We start from the raw sequence: 19,802 nt of genomic DNA, 5'->3' as shown, positions 1-19,802 counted from the left end.
GAGCATCTATTAGCAAAAATGGAATATAATATTCACAGGTATGTTTTCATTAGTGGATAATCACCTAAATATAGGAATTGTTGTGTTATTCTTACCTCAGAATGAGCCGTTTATTTCTACTGACGCTGTGGGTCGCCCTCAGTGGAGTCTGTCATGTTTAATCTGCATTTTTCTACAGTAGCCCACAAGGGACAAACCAAACACTGGCTCTAGATAGGGCCGTTTTTCGTGTTTTTCATGGCCACCGTAGTTTCTTCTTCGAGCTTGAAAGGGGAGGGTGAAGGAAACTGTCTGCTAGATGCCCCAAACTCCAACACACTGGAGCTTTTTTTAAGATTTAGAATCATGTTTCAAGATGAAATGAACAAGAATCAACAATTTTCTATAACTAAATGATCGTTTATAGGTATTAAGAATTACAATATCAAGACAAAACTCAAAGGTTAATTGTAGATAAACATTCAGTGAAAGTCAATAAGCTCAAAGGATGATGAAATCTAAATAAAATTGGGTTCCAATATACACTATACACTCTGTCCAATATCAGTCTGTAGGCTTAAGTTAATTTACTCTTGAAAGGCGAAAACACAGGCAGCTGCTTTCAAGTCTCCCGCTGTTGTCGGAGCGCGATGTGAATAAGAACAGACCTTCAGACACATGGAGTGACAAATAATAACAATATTTTATTCCTAGACCAGTTCCCTGTCAGAGAGGGTCCCGACCCCGGTGCCTGGAGCCACTGCTGGGTCGTCCACCCAGGAGCTGCAGAACATGTGAGGCTACACACATTTAAAGATGTATCTCCACCACATTGTCCAGCAACCTAGAGCCAAAACATTGTGAGAATTGTGAGTAGTAATTGTTTTTAGATATGTTATATGTAAGCTCGTTCCCTAAGCTAAGCTAATAAACATACCCAATATCTTTTTAAAATGCAAGATGAGATATTTGATTTAAGTGATTTACAAACCATGCAAACTCCAAAGTAAATACCTATATCAACATTCTGTGTGTGCATCGGTAACACCTCTGTGACAGCTCTTGTAAACAAATCAGCAATGCAAAAATAATGTCTAGCAGTAATAATAGTACCCATTACAACAGCTCACACTGTGTGCAGCAGATCCAAGATGTTGACCTGAATTAAAGTTCAGACGCAGCGTGGTCGATGATTGTCAGGAGACCATAAAATCAGGTTGTGTTGAGTTGACGCCGCAATTAATCCACCTCTGACACATGGAAGCTAAGCAGTGTAGCACATGTACTGTAGTGTAGCTGCATACAAATCCAACAGTACTTCGATTCATACGTAATAAACATATACTTGTTTGGAAAGGTGCATTAATCAAAGCCCCCCTCCACTAAAAGTGATGTATAATTAATAGTTTCTTCTTACATTACAAATAGTTTGGAAGTCAGTGCACACACACTGAGAATGGACTTTACAGTAGAAACAGGAGACATCTTGTGTCGAGCAGGAAAACTTTAGAAATGAACAACATTTGCATATTTCACAGATTCTGGGTTTTTTAATGAGGTAGAAGGAGAAGAGGCCTTTTTATGGAATTAAATCAGAAAATTACCCTTTTTTTTGCATTTAAACATATGAGACACATTTTTACTCCAAGCAGACCATTTGTATAATCTGTCGTATCAGCCTAAATAACAGGATATTGCTGCAATAGTGAGGGAGGTCCTCACATAACTGTGGTACTGTAGATTTACCTTGTTTGCAGATTAACTCGTGTTGATGCTTTGTGCTACATGTTGGTGGCCTTGGCTCTGATATAACAGTAATCGCAAACTGGAAAACATGAGCTGGGTGGAGTTAACTTCAGCAGCAGCATTTATGCGAACTAAAGTTTAACTCTAACTTGTGCAACGTCTGTAGTTCAGATTCAACCCGACTGTTGAGTTTAAGTTGTAACTGACAACATGGAATGATAGTTACTGCGAAAACAAGGTTATTTATTTTATTTTACATGCATCGGTATCCAATCTGCTGCCTCATTGTGATGAATTAACCTCACAATTAACACAATATAATGTAAGGAGCTTGTTATGCTTAAACTAGAAATGTTATATCCTTAAAGAAGCAATAAATATGGAGAATCTGACCACAAATACTTCAGGCACTGCCTCCATTTCTGTCTAAAGAAGCTTGTTTACCAGCTACATTTCCCCCCCCGATTGTTCACCTTTGTGAGGAACTGATGTCCAGTGACTTGCAGATTGTGTTCCTCGCAGTGTGAATGCAAACAGTAACACTGCAGCTTGCTCTGTCTCTGTCTTTCAATTTTGGAGCAGGCACATTTGGGAGGAGACGTTGTTGGACAGCCTGCTGAACTTTGCTGCAACTCCTAAAGGCCTGCTGCTGCTCCAGCAGACGGGAGCCATCAACGAGTGCGTCTCCTACATGTTCTCCCGCTTTACTAAGAAACTACAGGTAATAACAAACACAGTGCTTCACAATCGTAACTGTGCCCACTTCTAAAGCCCCTCTCTATCATTCAGTAGCGTTCTGGAGCTGAATTTTTTCCCCTGGGATTGCAAAGGCACGACTTAGTTTTCCGTTTTTTGTGAGTGGATGGAGTAAGTAATAAGGAATACCTCAAAATGCATAATTATATAGTTGTCTCACCTGTCTGTGGACCAGTATTGATGTAAAGTCTGCACCTCTTCTGTGGCTAATGTTAATTTCAGAATGATCCTCAGTCCGTGAGGTCAAGCTGCAGAAGTTGACAATGTGCAAATACTGCAGTAAATAGTAGTCTTACAGGTTTATAACACAGGGTGTTTGTCTTTATATGCAGAGTATGCCCACTTCTCTAGGCACATCTACACCACTGGTTTCACCACTCCTCAACCTTTATTTTCAGACCGTAGGTCCACAGAGCCAAATGCTCTCTCACAGCAACGCCCGGCTCCACGTTTACACACGGCCACACCTGGAAGCTTCCCAGTCCAACTGCAGTAACTCACTGAAAGGCCCACAGTTTGGGGTTCAAATGACTTGCTCAGGGGCACCTCATCTGTGGTACTGAGGGAGCAGCTCTACTCAGTCTCTTCAGGTTTCCAGACCTGCTGACTGTGCAGCAGCTGATGTAAGATCCTTCCACTAAGGAACTCCAGATGTTGTTGGAGTCATTTAGTTGTAAAAGCAGTGGTAGCAGATTTCAAGTTATGTAACCCGTGCCAGTCAGATAAGTCTGTCGTACCACCTCACATGAATCAAACAGTGTGACTCTGACAAAGCGCTGGACTTTAGTGCTGATAAGTGCTGATGTTGATATAGTTAGAACTGTTTCATCACCTTTATGGAGGTTTGGCAGGGGGGGCTGTTTTTTAATCCTTCTCGATAGCATCAGCGCCAAAGCACTTACGCTGTTCCAGTGATTGTCTGCCACATTGATTTGAGTTACAGTCAGCCAACACTGAAGCAGGATTAGGAAAAAAGTAATTACGCGCAGACTCTTCCATCAAGCACATTTATTTACATTGAATTAAAATGTAAAGTTTTCATTCGGCTTGGAGAACCACATCTTTGCTAACATATAGAGAAATCATTTTCAGAGTTTAATCCCTGACGATGGGACAAAAAAAAGAGAAAAAGATGATCATAAAACAGTCTAAAAAAAAAGCTTTTCGATTTGGTGATACTCCTGCACACGCTGAACGCTTGCTGTGAATAATAAAATATGCATGCATACAGTATATTTAGGCTTTTGTATTCCTTGATGTCCCATCCTGCAGAACATAATCTATCTTAAAGACCTTTATTCATTCCGTTGGCCTTTGTCATCGTAATTCATTCTGCAGTAGATCTGGTAATTTGTTGCTCCCGCTCCTCCTCAAGGCCACAGTCATATTTCCTGAAGACTGATCAGTATTCACGAGTAGCCTGGAGGCTGTTACATGCTACTACTCTCACACTGGGTTTAATGAATTAATCCCTGAACTCTGCATACGCCTTACATACGTAGTACTGTCCATGATTCATATTGTAGACACACACTCAGTCATACCGCAAACCTTAGCTAATCCCCTGTGGGCTTAATTTACTGCCATTGTTTACCCACTCTTGTAATTGCTTCTCTCATTTGGCATTTCACTCTAATTATGGAATGTAATTATATTTTCTGTCTATTTTTAGTTGTGACATTGTGTTGTAATTAATGAAGGGCCTGCGCACTCCAAAATCAATTTGCAATTTGATTTCTACTCAGTGTACTAAACTACATTATGTACTGCCTTTAGTACATTCGAGCAGCGTCACAGCAGTTTGCATACTGAATCACAAATGCCCAATATACAGCTGTCGTTTTATCCAAAATAAGGCTCAGTTTGGTTCAAATTCAAGTCCTATTTTGTCTATAAAGTCCTTACATCCCATTAATTTCTGACTTCTATGAGTACTGAAACACTTTTGAGGTTTCTGTGTGTTTTCTGCAGGTGAGTCGCTGTGAGAAGTTTGGATACGGGGTGATGGTGACACAGGTGGCAGCGACTGCTCCAGGGGTGGTGGCTTTGCACAGTTCAGGTACCAAAGCACTTACTTGCACAAACAAACACTTAACAGCTGTGATGCTCGAGGCTCGTTTTCCCGAGTTGTTTTTCGCGGAGTCGACATAAAGCAGACGTCGAGACTCCCGGGGAGCCACAGGTTTGTCAAATGGTTTCTGACAGGATAAGTGGATGAAGAAAGAGAAAGATGAGCTGTTAAATGTTAATGTATTATGTATAATGTGTTATGTATTATAATGTATTGTATGGTGACGAGAAATGTTTGAGAAACACATTTACGACTAGAAGAAAATCCTATCTGAATACATTCCACGTATCAGGCACAATGCTAGGTGGAAACAGTGGCATACAGTGAGTACTATTTCTACGGGTAAAATTTAATTGGAATTGGCAAATTGTAATATTTGGTGCATCGGAAGTGGAGGAACATCCATCTTTGGAAGATTTAATATACTACTGCACTTCCTTTAAATCCCAGCCTGGCCTACAGTTTTTATACAGCTAAAGGTGAGAAATCAGAGGCGTCATTATACTGTAGCTAGGAGAGCCACACATCCTCTGAACGCCCTCGGTCTATAGTTTGTGGTCACAATAGCTCAATTTATACAGTGAGATCAAGTTTCAAATAACAGTGTCACTACAATGAAAGGGCTCCTATGGGCTCGAACGTCGTCACGCATGAATACAGTTGGGCTCATTGAATCTAGAAGAGTCTCAGCTTTCCAGTCATACCCAATTTATGCAATTCCTGTGCTGTTTATGGACCCCAGTATGCAGAATAAACTGATAAACTGCCTTATTCCCCCTATTTTGGTGCCAGTGGGCAGTAGTAGCTGAATGGTTAAGATGTATACCATATAATCACATTTTCCACAGTTCAAATCTGGCTGGGGACCTTTAGTCCCTGTTATTCCCGTATCTCTCTCCCTCCATATTTCCTCTCTGTCTCCACTGTCACTTCCCCGATATTGAAACCACTGGCTGGATGTTGTGTTGCAGGCTTCGTCCGGGCACTGGTGGTAGAGCTGTGGTCTGTTCTTGAGTGCGGCAGTGAAGACGTCAGGGTGGTCCGGCCCAAGCCCACACCCATGGAGCCCATAGACAGGAGCTGCCTCAAGGTATTGAACCGGGCCACGAAGTGTTACATTTACAGCCCAAGAGGTCCGTAGTGGCGTTTTATCTCCAGCGTTTTAAACCTTGAGGTTGAATCTTTCTTGCATGAGGCTGCATTTTTAGATTTTGGCAGGATTTTCAGGTTCAGTCTAGGACAGGCTCAGACTTTGATTTGAAGCTCCAGTGTGTGTCTCTATGTGTGTGTCTGATGCTGGCCTCTGACAGGAGCCAAGTCGTCTCTCTCAGTGAAACTAGCCAAGTGAATACGGACAGCCAGTGAAGTGTGAACTGTGCCCGGCCACTGGTGACTTTAAAGCCTGCCTTATCAGAGGGTCAGCTGCCAGGTTATACATACAGTCAGACCTCCGAGTCCATCCCGGCCAGCGCGGAGGCAACAGAGCCCTCAGTTTGTGTTGGAAACAGATAAAATGTGCCATTAAAAAAGGTTGAATGAAGCTGTTTGCCTTGACCTCTTGCCTTGGACTTTTTACACCAGCATTTTTGTTTTTTTAACTCCGATGTACTCGCAGTTTTAATAATTCAGATCTGTGCAGTGTGCTTGATTAATTTGTGTGTTGGAATACATTGAAAGAGAAGTGGACAGACAGACAATAAAACATATCAAAGTCTGTAATGCACCTTTGAAACATCAAACACATTGGAGAAGATGAAAGAATGGAGCTTTCAACCTCAGAAAAACCATACCTTTTATATATTTTTTTTTTTTACCACCATTGCAGTTGTAAAATGCTTTGTTGTTACTTTTTTAAAACAAAATCCTGACTTTCATGTATGTCTTGTTTTTCTTTGATTCCCATGTTCTTCTTGAGCCAGTGATGAGAGCGGGAGCACTTTTATTCTTCAGGCTACCGTTCTGTTCAGATGTCATTTCATGGTGTTCACACTGTGCTCACATGCGGTTAGCAGATTTCTATTTCCCTAAAATCATTTTTTCCAGGTTCGTTTTGTCTTTGCATCAGGACAGAAAACACTGAAATTCTGTTTATCGACATCAACTGGCTAGTTGAGACATCACGTTTTTCTTCTGTTGACCTATCTGTCTTTTAATTAAAGGTTTGCATCTCAATGCCACATAAAGTACCACTGCATTTATAGCCTGAGCTGTAAGTCATTTCTTAAATACACACAGTTCTTGTTTTTATGTGACTGCAAACAAACTTATTAAAAGGTCTTATTTTCATGCCTAAGTGCCAAAAATAGATTTAATTTAAAAATGTAATTTAAAATGATGATTTTTTTGTGTATCTTTCTTGTTTGTTTTTTTACTGCTTTCTCTAACTGTCTTTCTGTCTGTTTTTTGTCTCCAGTCCTTACTGTCCTTGGCCAACCTGCTCTCCTCTTCCCAGTCGGTGTGGGAGCTCCTGGGCCGGCAGCCTTTAGCCAACAAGAGTGAATACACCCTGAGAGAGATGCCAACCTCTATTCCTGTGAGTGTAGCCCAGACTTCGTGCAATGCCTCCTCCAGCCATTTGAGGGCATGTTTGCACTTTTTATTCAGCCTTCAAACACCACCCACGCATCTGTTTTACCTCGCAAAAGGCTCCTTTCTAAACTCCCAATACACTGAGGGTGATGTACATTTTTCACCTTACGTCGTAAATATCCACTCTGCTTCCTTTTTTAACTCCACAGGATCTGACTGACAGGCTGATTGCTGTGAATTCAGATGCAAAGATTAATTCCCTGTTCCACTATGAGCAGTCTCACACGTTTGGCCTGAGGTGAGATTGATATTTTTTTTTTTCCATTTTACTTAACATCAGTGTTGGAAGCACATGGTATCGGATTAGCACCTGGTAACAGCACATGTGTATGCAGACACACACACACACATACACACACACATCAGCCTCTGGCAGTAGCAGACTGACGTGGTTCTTTATACTTTGATTACCCAGCTCTGAAAGGCTGATGAAAGGATTTCTCTGGATAAGAGAGAAATAAGATGGGATGTGAGTGTGTGTGAGTGTGTGTGTGTGTGAGTGTGTATGTGTGTGTGTGTGTGTGAGTGTGTGTGTGTCTTTCTATATTTATGAAGAACAGACATCATAAGTGCGAACGGTGGTTAAGGGGCTGAAGAAATTCCTCTAAAATAAAAACGTAGCTTCACTTTTGAATTAAAGGGCCAGTGTGTATGATCTAGTGGCATCTAGCAGTGACTGAACTGAACACTGCTCGTGTATAAATTTGACCTCTGAATGAGAACAGGCCGCAAAAACTCTGCTACTACTGTAGAAACATGGTGGTTCAACATAGCGGACTCCATGGACGGCGACTCGAACCGCTGTAGATTAAAAACAGCTCATTTTAAGGTAACAAAAACACAATAAATCCTATATTCAGGTGATTATACACTAATGAAAACTGCCAGTAGATCCTCTTAAGTGTTATACGCTGCAGCTTGAAGGTTCAAATTAGGGATTGGGTTGGTGGGGTCAGTCCAGAGATAGTTTATTGTTGAGTCTCATTCCCAGGTCTTCAAATAAAGACTCTTTTGGTTGCCAGAGTGTCGATATTTGACAACCTTTAATACTGCAATAATGTACAGCAGCAAAAGTTGCATATTCTAGCTTGAAGGTTCGCTTTATTGTTAAGATTATTGTGCTACAGTTGGCTAAAAATGTCTTTTAAGGGAGATGTAAATAAGTCTGCTTTCACATACACAGGTATGTTTGTGCCTTGATTGCGAAGCTCTGGTGGCTGCTGTGCATTCTTCTTTTTTTTTTTAAAGGTTTCTGAATCACAATAGCTTTGACTAGTTTGGAGTCTTGCTGAGTCACTCACTCTGTCTGTGCCTGTCAGTCAGCCCACTCCTATTAACATCCAGCAGCCAAGTGAAAGGAACAAGATGCTCTATTCCTTTAACACCCAGACCGATGGATTTAACCGACACACTCACACTCTCACACACTCCCTGCGGGTCGCTAAATGTGCTAAATGTAGCATTTTACTATCAATAAGTCAAGTTGTACCACACTAATTTTGAGGTATTAGAGGCTGTAGGTTTAAGGCAATTATACTGTGTAAATCGGCTGTATTCATTTTGAATATTCCACCGAGTTTGATTTCAGTTCAGTTCTTTATTCGCCTGCTTGGCAAATGGGGCACATCCCGTGTAAACAGAAGAAAAACAAATAACAAACCATGAATAAGAAAAGAGGGTTACTGCAGGGGCCTTTTTGAATTAGTAAAACATCTCAAATATAATGATAGGAGGTGAATAAAATCGCCAGTGTTTTCACTTTTGCCACCGTATTGATCGATTGTGTTAAAAATCACTGTTTGTCTCTTGTATACCGCCACATGACCAATGTGAACTCCAACACTTGATCTCAAAACACACTTAAAACGCCTCCTTTTTAACATAACATCACCCATAACACAATGGTGCCTGCTTTAATTCGATCTTTTGATTATGACACAGCCTGAAGGGATATGGCAGCATTGTATAGAGATGCTGCTTTATTGATCCCAGAAGGGGAATTGCATCAGCAAAGCAGCTACTTCACAGGGAAGGACATTGCATTAAATAATAAATATTTAAAAGCATATACAGTATAGAGATAACAGAAGAGTGCAAACATAGGCCAAGATAGAAATGGTTGTGTTATATTGTCAGTGCAAGCAGATGTCTAAAAAGTATATATATGAACACTATTTAGGTATATAATTATATAATACATGTAGTAATACCAGTAAAAGCACACAGCAGATGTTAAAAACACATTTACACTGGGTAATTAATCCAATAAACATAGTAATTACAAAGCCACCTTCCATGGTAGCTGTGTGTGTGTGTGTGTGTGTGTGTGTGTGTGTGTGTGTTGTGTGTGTGTGTGTGTGAATGAGAGGCAAAATGTAAAGCGCGTTGGATGAAAGTGCAATAAATGCAATCCATTTACTCTTTCCATTTAACAAAACCATGAATAGGTAATATAAACATCTCTGACACAGCCTGATTACGGCTGTTAAACTTTATGAAACATTAACAGTGGCCTCTTGGGGGCAGTAAAAACAAGTTGTGAGCACAGCAGAGACATATTATCACATTTTAAGTAGATATGGCAAACAGTTGCATATTTATGCATCCAGTAGTTATGGAGCAACATTTGCTTTCACTTGGAGTCACGTTTCTGACCACCTAAACAAAGTTTTAGTCCAATATTCGCTCAGTTTTTAGCTCTGGTTTTAGTCTCCACCGACTCCTCAGAGAAATGTCTGCTGCTAAATGCTCCATTATGTTCATAATTCATTTCATACATTTTAAAACAACCGCTTTGAGTATTTCTTTATCACATGAAATATTGATGACTACAGTCACAGATAAACCATCCTTATGTAATATGAATTATTAGTTACACTGTAAAAACGCAGCGTATCTGCTTTATTAGGACTGTTTGGGTGTGGTTCCATCAGATTTGATTGGGAGCGGCCCACAACCGTCATCACAGTTTGAATATCGCTAAATCCAGATTGGCCTTCATTGCCTTTTAAAAGTTATGCACAGAAACGTACACCCGGCAGGCCCACTGAGTCTGCTGTCACTGCAGCAGCAGAGTGGATTATACAGTCTGAGAGCAGTTGGCATCCCGTTGCAGTCATTTACAGCGTGGAAACCTTCCTCTGTTTACTGCTGGAGGATGCTGTGGGGAGGAGGTGTGGAGGACACAAACACGCAGCGGATTCACACACACTAAAGAAGCTAAACCATCACGGGAAGAAGAGCCAGCTGTGTCCATCCATGCTTTAAACTCACCCTGACACAAACATGTGTTGGTTTATGAAGTAGCTCGCATATGAAGCGCTGTTGTTCGACTTGTGATAGATTGGCTTTTAACATACCAGCAGTTTGATTTTTCCAGGCAGTGATGTAGAGCTGCATTTAATTGCTTTATGGATTGGACTGTTGTAGTTTGGGTTGGCTCCAATCTGTATTTAGTGGAGAACAGCGCCCCCTGCAGGTTAAAGGTTGGTAAAGCTCTGCAGTAAAGTAAAGTGAAACATATGGAACATCATCAGATTATTGTGATGGTAGAAAACAATCACACAAAACCACCAAACCACGTGAATGTCATCACATTAAAACAAAACAGGAGTCATTAAAGGTCCAGTGTGTAACATTTAGGAGGATCTACTGGCAGAAATGGGATATAATATTCATAGGTTTGTTTTCATTAGTGTATATGTAACACCTGAATATAGGAATTGTGGTTTTTGTTACCTTATAATGAGACGTTTTATCTACAGATGCCGCGGGTCTCCTTCTATGGTTCTACAGTAGCTCAGAATGGACAAACCAAACACTAGCTGCATTTTTTTTGCGTTTCTGGCCACCGTAGTTTCTCCTAAACACTTCACAGCCTGTTTCTGAAATATCTCATTAAAACAGTCGTACATGAGACAGACAATCTGAATCTGGCTCGTCCTAGTGGCTCCTAACAGCATTTGCAAGAATCCACCGGGTCCGTACGAAAGCGACCAATCAGAGCCGAGAACAACAGTTGATTGCTGAGTCTCGTTGCCAGGCCGACGCTTTGGGAATGAGACCAATCAACTGTCTTCAAACCACCAACCGGTTATTTTTCTAAAAGTGACCTGCTGCAACTTTAATTATAAAGTGACTGGTTTTGCCATTCATTTTCCTGTGACTGTCCACAGGGAAGGGAATAGGAGAAAGCAAACAATTTTTAATATGCACACATACACACATGATATTCTCTGGTCTTGTTTTTAATAATGTAGCTAAAAAATAAAAACTTAACTTAAGATGCGTTAATATCATGGCTACAAGTGTGAAAACGAGAACATTGACCCCACACAGGTCTACAACCTCGGGGTCAAACAATCGCACACACACGCTGGGCTTGTTTTTAATAATGCAGCTGTAATGAGGAAAGATATTTTACACTTTTTGAACTCAAACGAAGCAGTGGGCCTTAAATCTATTCCCTATTAGCCTACAGATGCATCAGGAGCACCTGCTTATGTTTCATCACTGACGGATCCAAGTAGCTCTCCCTCCACTGTGTCACTGAGTGTTTATTTGATACTGGATCATTTGAATCAAACAGAATCACAGGTAGCATTAAAAAGTGATTAAGTCTGACTTTCTAACCCACAGATGCTACAGATTCTGGATATATTTGTGTATTTTTTCCACTGAGACACAAAGTTGGTTAGAAAAAAGAACTCTTAATTAAGCTGACAACTTGGCAACCAAACACCTGTCTGAATAAAAGACTCTTTGTTCTTTGTGTATACATCACTGCATTAAAAAAAAGATTAAATTATTTAGTTCTGCGCTCAGAATTAATGCCAAAAAAGGCCATTATTCTCGACTGTGTGCGCGTGTATGCACAAAATAACTGTTGTTTAATATGAATCTCACTGTGGACTATTATGTAAACCCTGAGAGACAGAAACTTGGCTTCACCTCAGGTCAAACACAGACAGTCACACAGGCTGACAGCTCGTGTGATTACATGACCACAGTCAGACGGGGGAAGTGACGGGACCCGGCCTCGGTGATTTGCACAGGTGTTGATCTATCACGTTTGCCACATAATGAATAATAGATAACCGCTCTGGGTTGTGCTTGTATTGGAATGCCTTTCCTCTCGCACGTCTGTTTGCTCACATGGACCATACTAAAGTCAATGTATTGTTTTCGTGTGTATAGTTGATTGATTTACATATAGAAAGCAGGATTCCCACTCTTGTTTAGAAACCTTTTGTTTTTCTTGACCATACAGGACAGCACTTGTTCACAATGATGGTCAGTGTGTATGGCAGACTCTGCGTTGGCTCGCTTTTCGTGAACATAATCTGAGTGAGGGGCTAAAATACTATTAACAATATTCCAGGACAACATAGTTAATTTCCAGGATATTTCCAGGATATATATAGGCGTTTCCATGACTGTCTCTAGTCTCTACATTTCCAGGTTTTCCAGATTTTCCAGGACTCGTGGAAAACCCTGAGAAATAATACAAATTGAGCAAAACTGTTTAGAAAAGAGCCTTTAAATTGTGACAAATATGCTAATCTGTGTCTTTTTAAAACTGCTTCTCAGTTTTAAGCTGAACATGTGTTCCCTCCCACTCCTGCTATAGGTGCTTATATTCCGCCAGGCAAGAGTGTGTCACAGATATATAGTGGCAAAAGGCTTAGTAAATCCTCGGGGCAGCACAGCTGGATGGTTTCTAGCAAACGGGGAGTAAATAGTGTATTTGTTGGGTCCTATTCAGAGCTGCAGATTCATACACATTTAATGCACAGTGAGCATCTCTGACAACTGAAACTGACTCAAACTAAACCGCCGTAATGATGAATATGTCACCCGGTGCCACAGCGTAGCTCACTGATGTGTTTTTAATTTGTTTTGTGGACAACAATGAGGACACATCGAGCTTTGGATACACGGACGATATTTGTTTAGTAGGATCAGTGTATTTCAGTTATCCTTTAAGCCGCCATCAGAATCACCGAAGCTACAACACGTCACAACTTTTGTCTCTTTATAGGCTTCACACCTTAAAACGTATCCGCAGGTTTAATCAGCGGCGCCACTGTCAAGCAAACATTCCCTGAGCATTCCTGAAGTGCAGCCCTCTTAAAAAAAAAAGAAATAAAAAAAAGCCACAATTTTCACCCCTCTTGATCTTCACAAGCTAATGAGAGCTAAAATCCCCCAGCCCTTTTCCTTGTCGCTAAAAGCCTCTTTGTTGTCATGGTAACCGGCACTCTATCCCCCTGTTTTTCCTCCGTCTGAACTGTTTGGATGCCTTTATTCTGCTCTCTCTCTCTGCTGTTGATGGCGCCAAACACATCAAGTGTGTGTGCTGGGTGCAAAACTTCACACAAGATTTGATTAGAATATTTTTTATTTTTTTATTTTTACTGTCAGTGGGAAAAAGAGAAAACCTCCACTAAGTTCTACAGACACTATTATGAATATGGTCAGACTACTTTAAACCACTGTGCAGTAAGGTGGAGGGCGAAAAGCTGTCGCGGTCTCTTCTTTGTAGAGTTTTAAAGACGATGAAGATTATGTTTTGTACGCTGCCAGACGTGAGAACTAAGAAGATAAAGTAGCGCTTACTCATAAACATCAGCAACACAACTAGTTTTTGTCATAAATATATATATAATATAATAAATAAGAGAAAACAAACGTCATTCTTTGCAAAGATAAACGCGTTTCGAGCCACTCCCTATTCAAGATAACTTCTCTTTGTCATGGACCATTTGCCTGATGAAGGTCAAATGTCGCAAATAACTAATATTCCATATTAGACAGTGTGCAGGTATTTATTATTTTATAATCTTCAGAAATGTGTACATCATCTGATTTTGTTCGTTTGTACACTCGACATCTGTTAAGTCTGTCCATCCTGGGAGAGGGATCCCTCTGTTGCTTTTCCTAAGAGTTTTTCCTGACCTGACTCAAGCGTCTAAGGACAGAGTTTGTTGATTGTTGTACAGATTGTAAAGCCCTCCTGCAGCAAACTGTGATTTGTGATCTTGGGCTCTAATAATAAAACTGACTTATTCTAATTTATCAAACAAGTCAGACGTAAGATAGACAACAAAGAGATTACTTTGTCCTCGGCTGAGTTATAACAGATCTCCCTATAGCGTAGTAAAGGTTCATGGTGTTGTTGGGAGTTGCATGCAGTGTTAAAGCCCAAATGAAGCTTCTAATTGATCTTTGCAGAGACACAGAGTGAGCTGGTCATACTGCTCCCAGGATATATGCAGATTAAATACATTACATTAATTAAAGCAGTTGTTTTCATTTTGAAGAGTGGTATAGTTAGATTTGCGTTTTCTGTACCACATAAGCAGAACTTAGAGTTTTCGGGGGGCGTTCTGGTGTGTTTTCCACAAACCTACGGTAAAAGAATTCCTCCATTTCCGCAGATTGCATTACTGCCCCCTTTTTTAATGATTTCATGATTGATTTAAGCTCCTGACTGTCAATGATATAAACCTCCCAAATGGTGAGTCCGTAAAAATTGACCATTTGCATCTTACCCCAGGCATGACTAATCAATCAGTAGCATGATCATCAGTCAGACTGCAAGCAGATTACTGTTTGTGATTGGTTTATACATAAGTCCTCTGATGCATGTGGGCACATCATCGAGGGAGTAATCATCGGTCATTAATGGGTCTTTCAACCTCAGATAAAGATGGAGTCGTAGTCTTTGAATGAGAACAACTTCAGCTCTCTCTGTCTTACTTCCAAAAAAGGAAATAAAACGTCTGAAATAATGTGGAGACATCTATTCAAACATGGCCATTCAGTTACTTTCCTGATCTTTTATATTAAAACAGCAATTATGCCAAATTAGTAGTGCTGCCCCACTGCACTGCTTTGTGTTTTTAATTAGCCTTTATGCATCACCCACACCAGGGTGTTTGGCATCCTATGGAGCTAAGTGTGCGTTTTCTAATTGTACCAAGTCATTTCATTACAATAATGCATCATTCACCTCATACATAGCTAGTTGGAAGCAGACACAATAAACATCAAATTAGTCAGCATTAGCTGCCTTGAACTCTGGTCGAAAACTGCACAGAAATTACCTCTGTCTGTTGGAGTAGCCGAAAAGTGTTGGATCTCAAACGTGGCTGTCAGAGAATATGTTACTGGACAGCTGTCGAGGCCTTTTTCTTGGCAAAAATGATAAAACCTCAGTGGTTCCAGCAGCTGTTCTTACTTATGTCACGACACAGGTAGTGCTGCTTTGTTCTTATGGGTCTAGGGAATTTAATTACCACTAAGTCTCAAGGCTGTATCAGCTACTAACAGGCCTCTACATACACTCAATTCCCTGATTGCCAACAAGAAGAAAGGATGCAAGCCTTCACCTGAACCCCAGCGAGCTGTGGCTCTCTGTTGCCGCTCCACTCGTCCTTTGCGTGGTTGCTCACTCTGCTGCCCGCTCTGATCCTCCTCTTGGTTCGCCAGCCGTGCCCTGAGCCCAGCGCTGGTTTTAGTTCGTTTAGGTTAAATGGACGGCAACGAAACCAAAATACTTCAGGGATGAGGGTCCTCATTGATTGCCCATCAGGATCTAAACTAACTGAATATTTTGGGGTTTTTTGGTGACTATTGGTTGGACAAAACAAGCAATTCCATTATGTCAGCTTTGGTTCTAGGAAGTTTATAGATCAAGCCGATTAATTGAGAGAATTAATAAGTTGCAACCCTAGAATGAAAATTCCTACACGCAACAAAATTACCACTGCTGCTGTTTTAAAAAGGTTACCAGTGGGTTTTTATTCAGAACAGGTAAACATTTTAAAAGACCTCTTGATTGGACAGTCAGTCTTCACCCCACTCGATAAAAGAATCCTATCCAAGAGACAAACTGGAAACGAGGCTGGTTCTCTATTGCTTTGTTTCAAACAGAGAGAGGTCATAAGGCCTGACAGACTCTCAGCCTCTTGTTGTGCCGCTGTCAGAACGACTGAGTGGAGTTGTCAGTCAAACAGGAGTCCAAGCAACTGCCCAGCACATCGGGAAATGAAGCAGCTGCTTGAAAGCAGAGATGTGCTTCACAAAGGACAAACACGCACACACACAACAGACCAAACAACATGCAGAGCATAACACACTACCTCTCGTGTGTCGCTACAGGAACACACACTTTTGGAAAGTGAAATGACATTTTGTGAAAAGCTGCAGAGTTATTTTAAACAGCCTTTTAAATGTGTTAAAATAACATTGACATTTCTGTTCATTTCATTGTACGTTTTGTTTTTTTTAAGCCTTATTTGGAAAGATGGTGGTAAACTAACAGTGATAATGAAGGAAAGCAACTTGGCTGCATACATAAATCTGTCTAGAATCAAACTAAACGGTCTTTTACGTTGCCTGTGTGAGGGTTGACTGCTTCTAGTCTGTTGGTCAACTAAAGACTGTGTCACCTTTTAATGGGCCTTCAATGGGTTTCTTTGGATTTCTTCATTAATGGAAATGGATAACAATTCTGATGGTTACACGATATTCCCCGAATATATCAAACAATCAGGGTATTTGTGTCGAGTGACGAGATTCAGGAAGATACTGCAATAAAAATCACTACATTTGACGACCACACTGAAATAAATGCTGGAGTTCAACATTTTAGGATATACGCTTACCACTCTTGATACCACTCTCACATCTGTGCTAAGAGTGTGCACAGTGACTCTGGAGTCAAATATAGTTACAGCATGTACCTCCAACAACTTTTATATTTCTGTTTCCATATGGATTAGATAATTAAACGTGTAGATTAGTGAACTTTTGAGGTGCTGGTAGGTGGATTTCTCAGCTTTGAGAGACACGCTACATGAAGCTGTTTCTTTCATCTTAACACAAACCCTGCTTCTTGATTCTAGCACGAAAGTGAAAGTGGTATCGATGTTCTTACCTACGTATCGCCATTTTCCAAAATGTGAAACTATTCCTTAAAGTTCTGTGGTTCTGTAGTAGATATAAAACCTAAAATGTTACAAACACTCCCATACATAGACTCCTCTTCGTCACTGGCCTTATCAAAAGTGGGAATAATGGACTGAATGAGAACAACATAGTCCACCAGACTAGATTTAATAGATACAAGATATTTAAAAGACATTCTTCGTCTCCACAGGTTTTTGGACCTTATATAAAACACACAGCTAAAACACACTGCAGCCTCTCATAATGCTGCTGGAGCTTAACAGCCTGCTTGAGCTCGGTGTCATTACCAGCAACTGAAAATGAACCATGAAGTGTTCCCCAAGGGTTCCTACTTAACAAAGCTTACAATTGGCTACGGCGAGCTGGTGGAGAAAAAATGTGTTGACTGATCCTTTGCAGGCACACAAGGCCAGGGGGAAATGGACAACTGAAGTCCAAATGATGTCTTTGTCTGCATGGTTATACGGTGCTGTACGATGAGCTACATTACAGTCTGAGCTCAGTGCTGCGGTTATGCTACAGTATCTCACAATGCCAGTCCTCTCTGTATTTTGATGTCCCGTTTGTTTGTTTGTTTGTTTGTGTGTGTTGCTGCAGACTGCTCAGTGTCATCTGCTGTAATCTGGACTCCTTCCTGCTGCTGGAGAGCCAGTACAACATCTGCTCCATGCTGCTGCAGAGTCAGAGGGAGAACGTCACTGAGCTGGACGCCAGCGAGGGGTATGAACCAACAAACAGTAGTAGTGCAAAGTTTATGGTTGGAGTAACTCAAAGAACTCTGTTGCTTGTATCATTAGTGGTTAATCACAGAGATTTGCTTTATAGACTTCATAAGTTGCAAAAATGAAATAAATCAAAGTGGCTCAAAGATCTGGCATGAATCTCAAATACATAAAATATTCATTATTTGTCATATGGTTTCATTATTGTCTTTTTCACAGTCCCAGACATCTCAAGTGTATAATAGGAGTCATTTAGCTGAGGCTTATCATAATGGCTGTAACTGAAGTCAGAAACTATCAAAACAAAGTAATGTCTTGTTGGCTATATTCGACAATAAGAAATATATATATATAATAACAGCAACCTCATAATTTAATTTAATGTAAAATCCTTCTGAAAAGCTTTTGTAAGTTTCTCATAAAAATGCTCTCTTCTCATTTAAAGGAATAGTTCAGCATTTTGGGAAATGACTTGTCTTTCTGAGAGTGAGACGAAAGGATGGATATCTTATCTGTGAATTAAAGGACCAGTGTGTAGGATTTAGTGGCAGATTGCAACTCACTGGCTTCACCCTCCCTACGACGGCCTCAGAATGGCCCTATCCAGAGCCAGTTTTTGGTTCAACGGCTCATTCTAAGGTTACAAAAACCCAATAATTCCTATTTTCTAAATAAAATGTACCTATGAATATTATATTACATTTCTGCGAATAGATCCTCCTAAATGTTACACGTTAAACGACTTGGCTGGTTGAAAAGACTCCAACCAGCTCTTCTAAATCTCACTAATTAACATGTTTTATCTGGTTTGCTTATTTTTTATATGCTGGAATTATTTCTTGATGAACAACAGTTTAATAATAATACAGCGCAGGACACCAGATAGGTAAGCACATGTTTCGTAATATCTCTGCGTTCAGTGAAACCTGGCAAGAAATAGATACAACTCCCTCTAAAAACCACAAACTGATGTTTATATGTTTTGTTTTCGTGTATGAATGAAACAAATGAGATATAACAAGCTCTGTTCTTAACACACGAAGATCAGCTTGATATTGACCTTCTCACCGACCTCTAGGAAAGAAAACGAATAAAAACGCGTTTCCCCAAATCTAATGTGCTTTTTGTACTTGGACATTGCCCTTGTAGTTTTTCTAGAAAGCTCAGTTTACGCCACTCAGAGCTGAACTGCAGGAAGTTGTTTCATACATTTACACATTTCAATAGTTTCCACATTGGGCACATAGTCATTCTCACTCTCGTTGAGTAAAAGCCTTTTTCTCCTCTGTATATCATCCTGATATGACAGAACACTTTCAAATTTAATCATTGCTCAGGATGAGAAATTGTTTGTTTGTTTGCCTTGTCACAAATAAAATGAAATAACGCGGAAAGAGAGCGAAAAGGCCATTTCCGAAAGTGGGTGTTCAAGAGCCCCTTTCTCTTGGTAATGGCTGGCAGAGCTGTGGCTATTGGTTATGAATGGAAATGGCCCTGAAATGCCAACTCACATTGCGTTTTGGAGAATGATGACTTGTTAATTTATTCTCCCGTCTCCTCTTCCTGCCCTCTCTTCTCCTCATGCTCCCACTATCATAGACATCAACTCCTTTCTTTTTACCCTCTTCCTCCTCCTCCTTTTCACTCCTGTTCAGTGTTTTTTAAAAGTTTACTTTTCAAGATTTTACCCTACTTTTTTTGTTGTCTTTCCTTTTTCTTTGTACTCTTTATTTCCTTTCTTCCCTGACTTCGTGAGGGCAGTCTGTACATTTTATTTGACCTCAGCTATTTGAGCTTTGAGTGACTTTTTGTTTTGTTTCATTCACAAAGAAATGTATGCAAATTACATTTTGTGGCAAACAGGCCCTTGGAAAGAGCGCCGTACAAAAAATAGTCCCCTTTTATTACCAATTTCAAGTCCAAATTGCTTCAGTCATAAGAACTATCCACCAAGGCTGAAACCC

At 40.4% G+C, this 19,802-nt stretch overlaps 1 protein-coding gene across 2 annotated transcripts in view; it reads left to right on the top strand.

Moving 5' to 3' along the window:
- Positions 1–19,802, top strand: part of tbc1d32 (TBC1 domain family, member 32) — a 71,033-nt gene that overhangs the window by 13,618 nt on the left and 37,613 nt on the right. The window contains exons 18-24 of one of the 2 annotated variants that reach the window (XM_035679331.1): positions 694–773; positions 2,308–2,446; positions 4,453–4,540; positions 5,524–5,642; positions 6,966–7,085; positions 7,291–7,379; positions 17,714–17,836. In XM_035679331.1, coding sequence (XP_035535224.1) covers positions 694–773; positions 2,308–2,446; positions 4,453–4,540; positions 5,524–5,642; positions 6,966–7,085; positions 7,291–7,379; positions 17,714–17,836 — 758 coding nt within the window. Of the gene's footprint in view, positions 1–693; positions 774–2,304; positions 2,447–4,452; positions 4,541–5,523; positions 5,643–6,965; positions 7,086–7,290; positions 7,380–17,713; positions 17,837–19,802 lie in introns of both variants that reach the window. The other variant, XM_035679330.1, reaches the window with a different exon arrangement.

Source organism: Morone saxatilis, unplaced genomic scaffold (assembly GCF_004916995.1).
Source record: "Morone saxatilis isolate NCDOM2014 unplaced genomic scaffold, NCSU_SB_2.0 Contig7, whole genome shotgun sequence".
In the NCBI taxonomy this organism is placed as follows: Eukaryota; Metazoa; Chordata; class Actinopteri; family Moronidae; genus Morone; species Morone saxatilis.
This window is presented reverse-complemented; position numbering and strand designations above follow the sequence as displayed.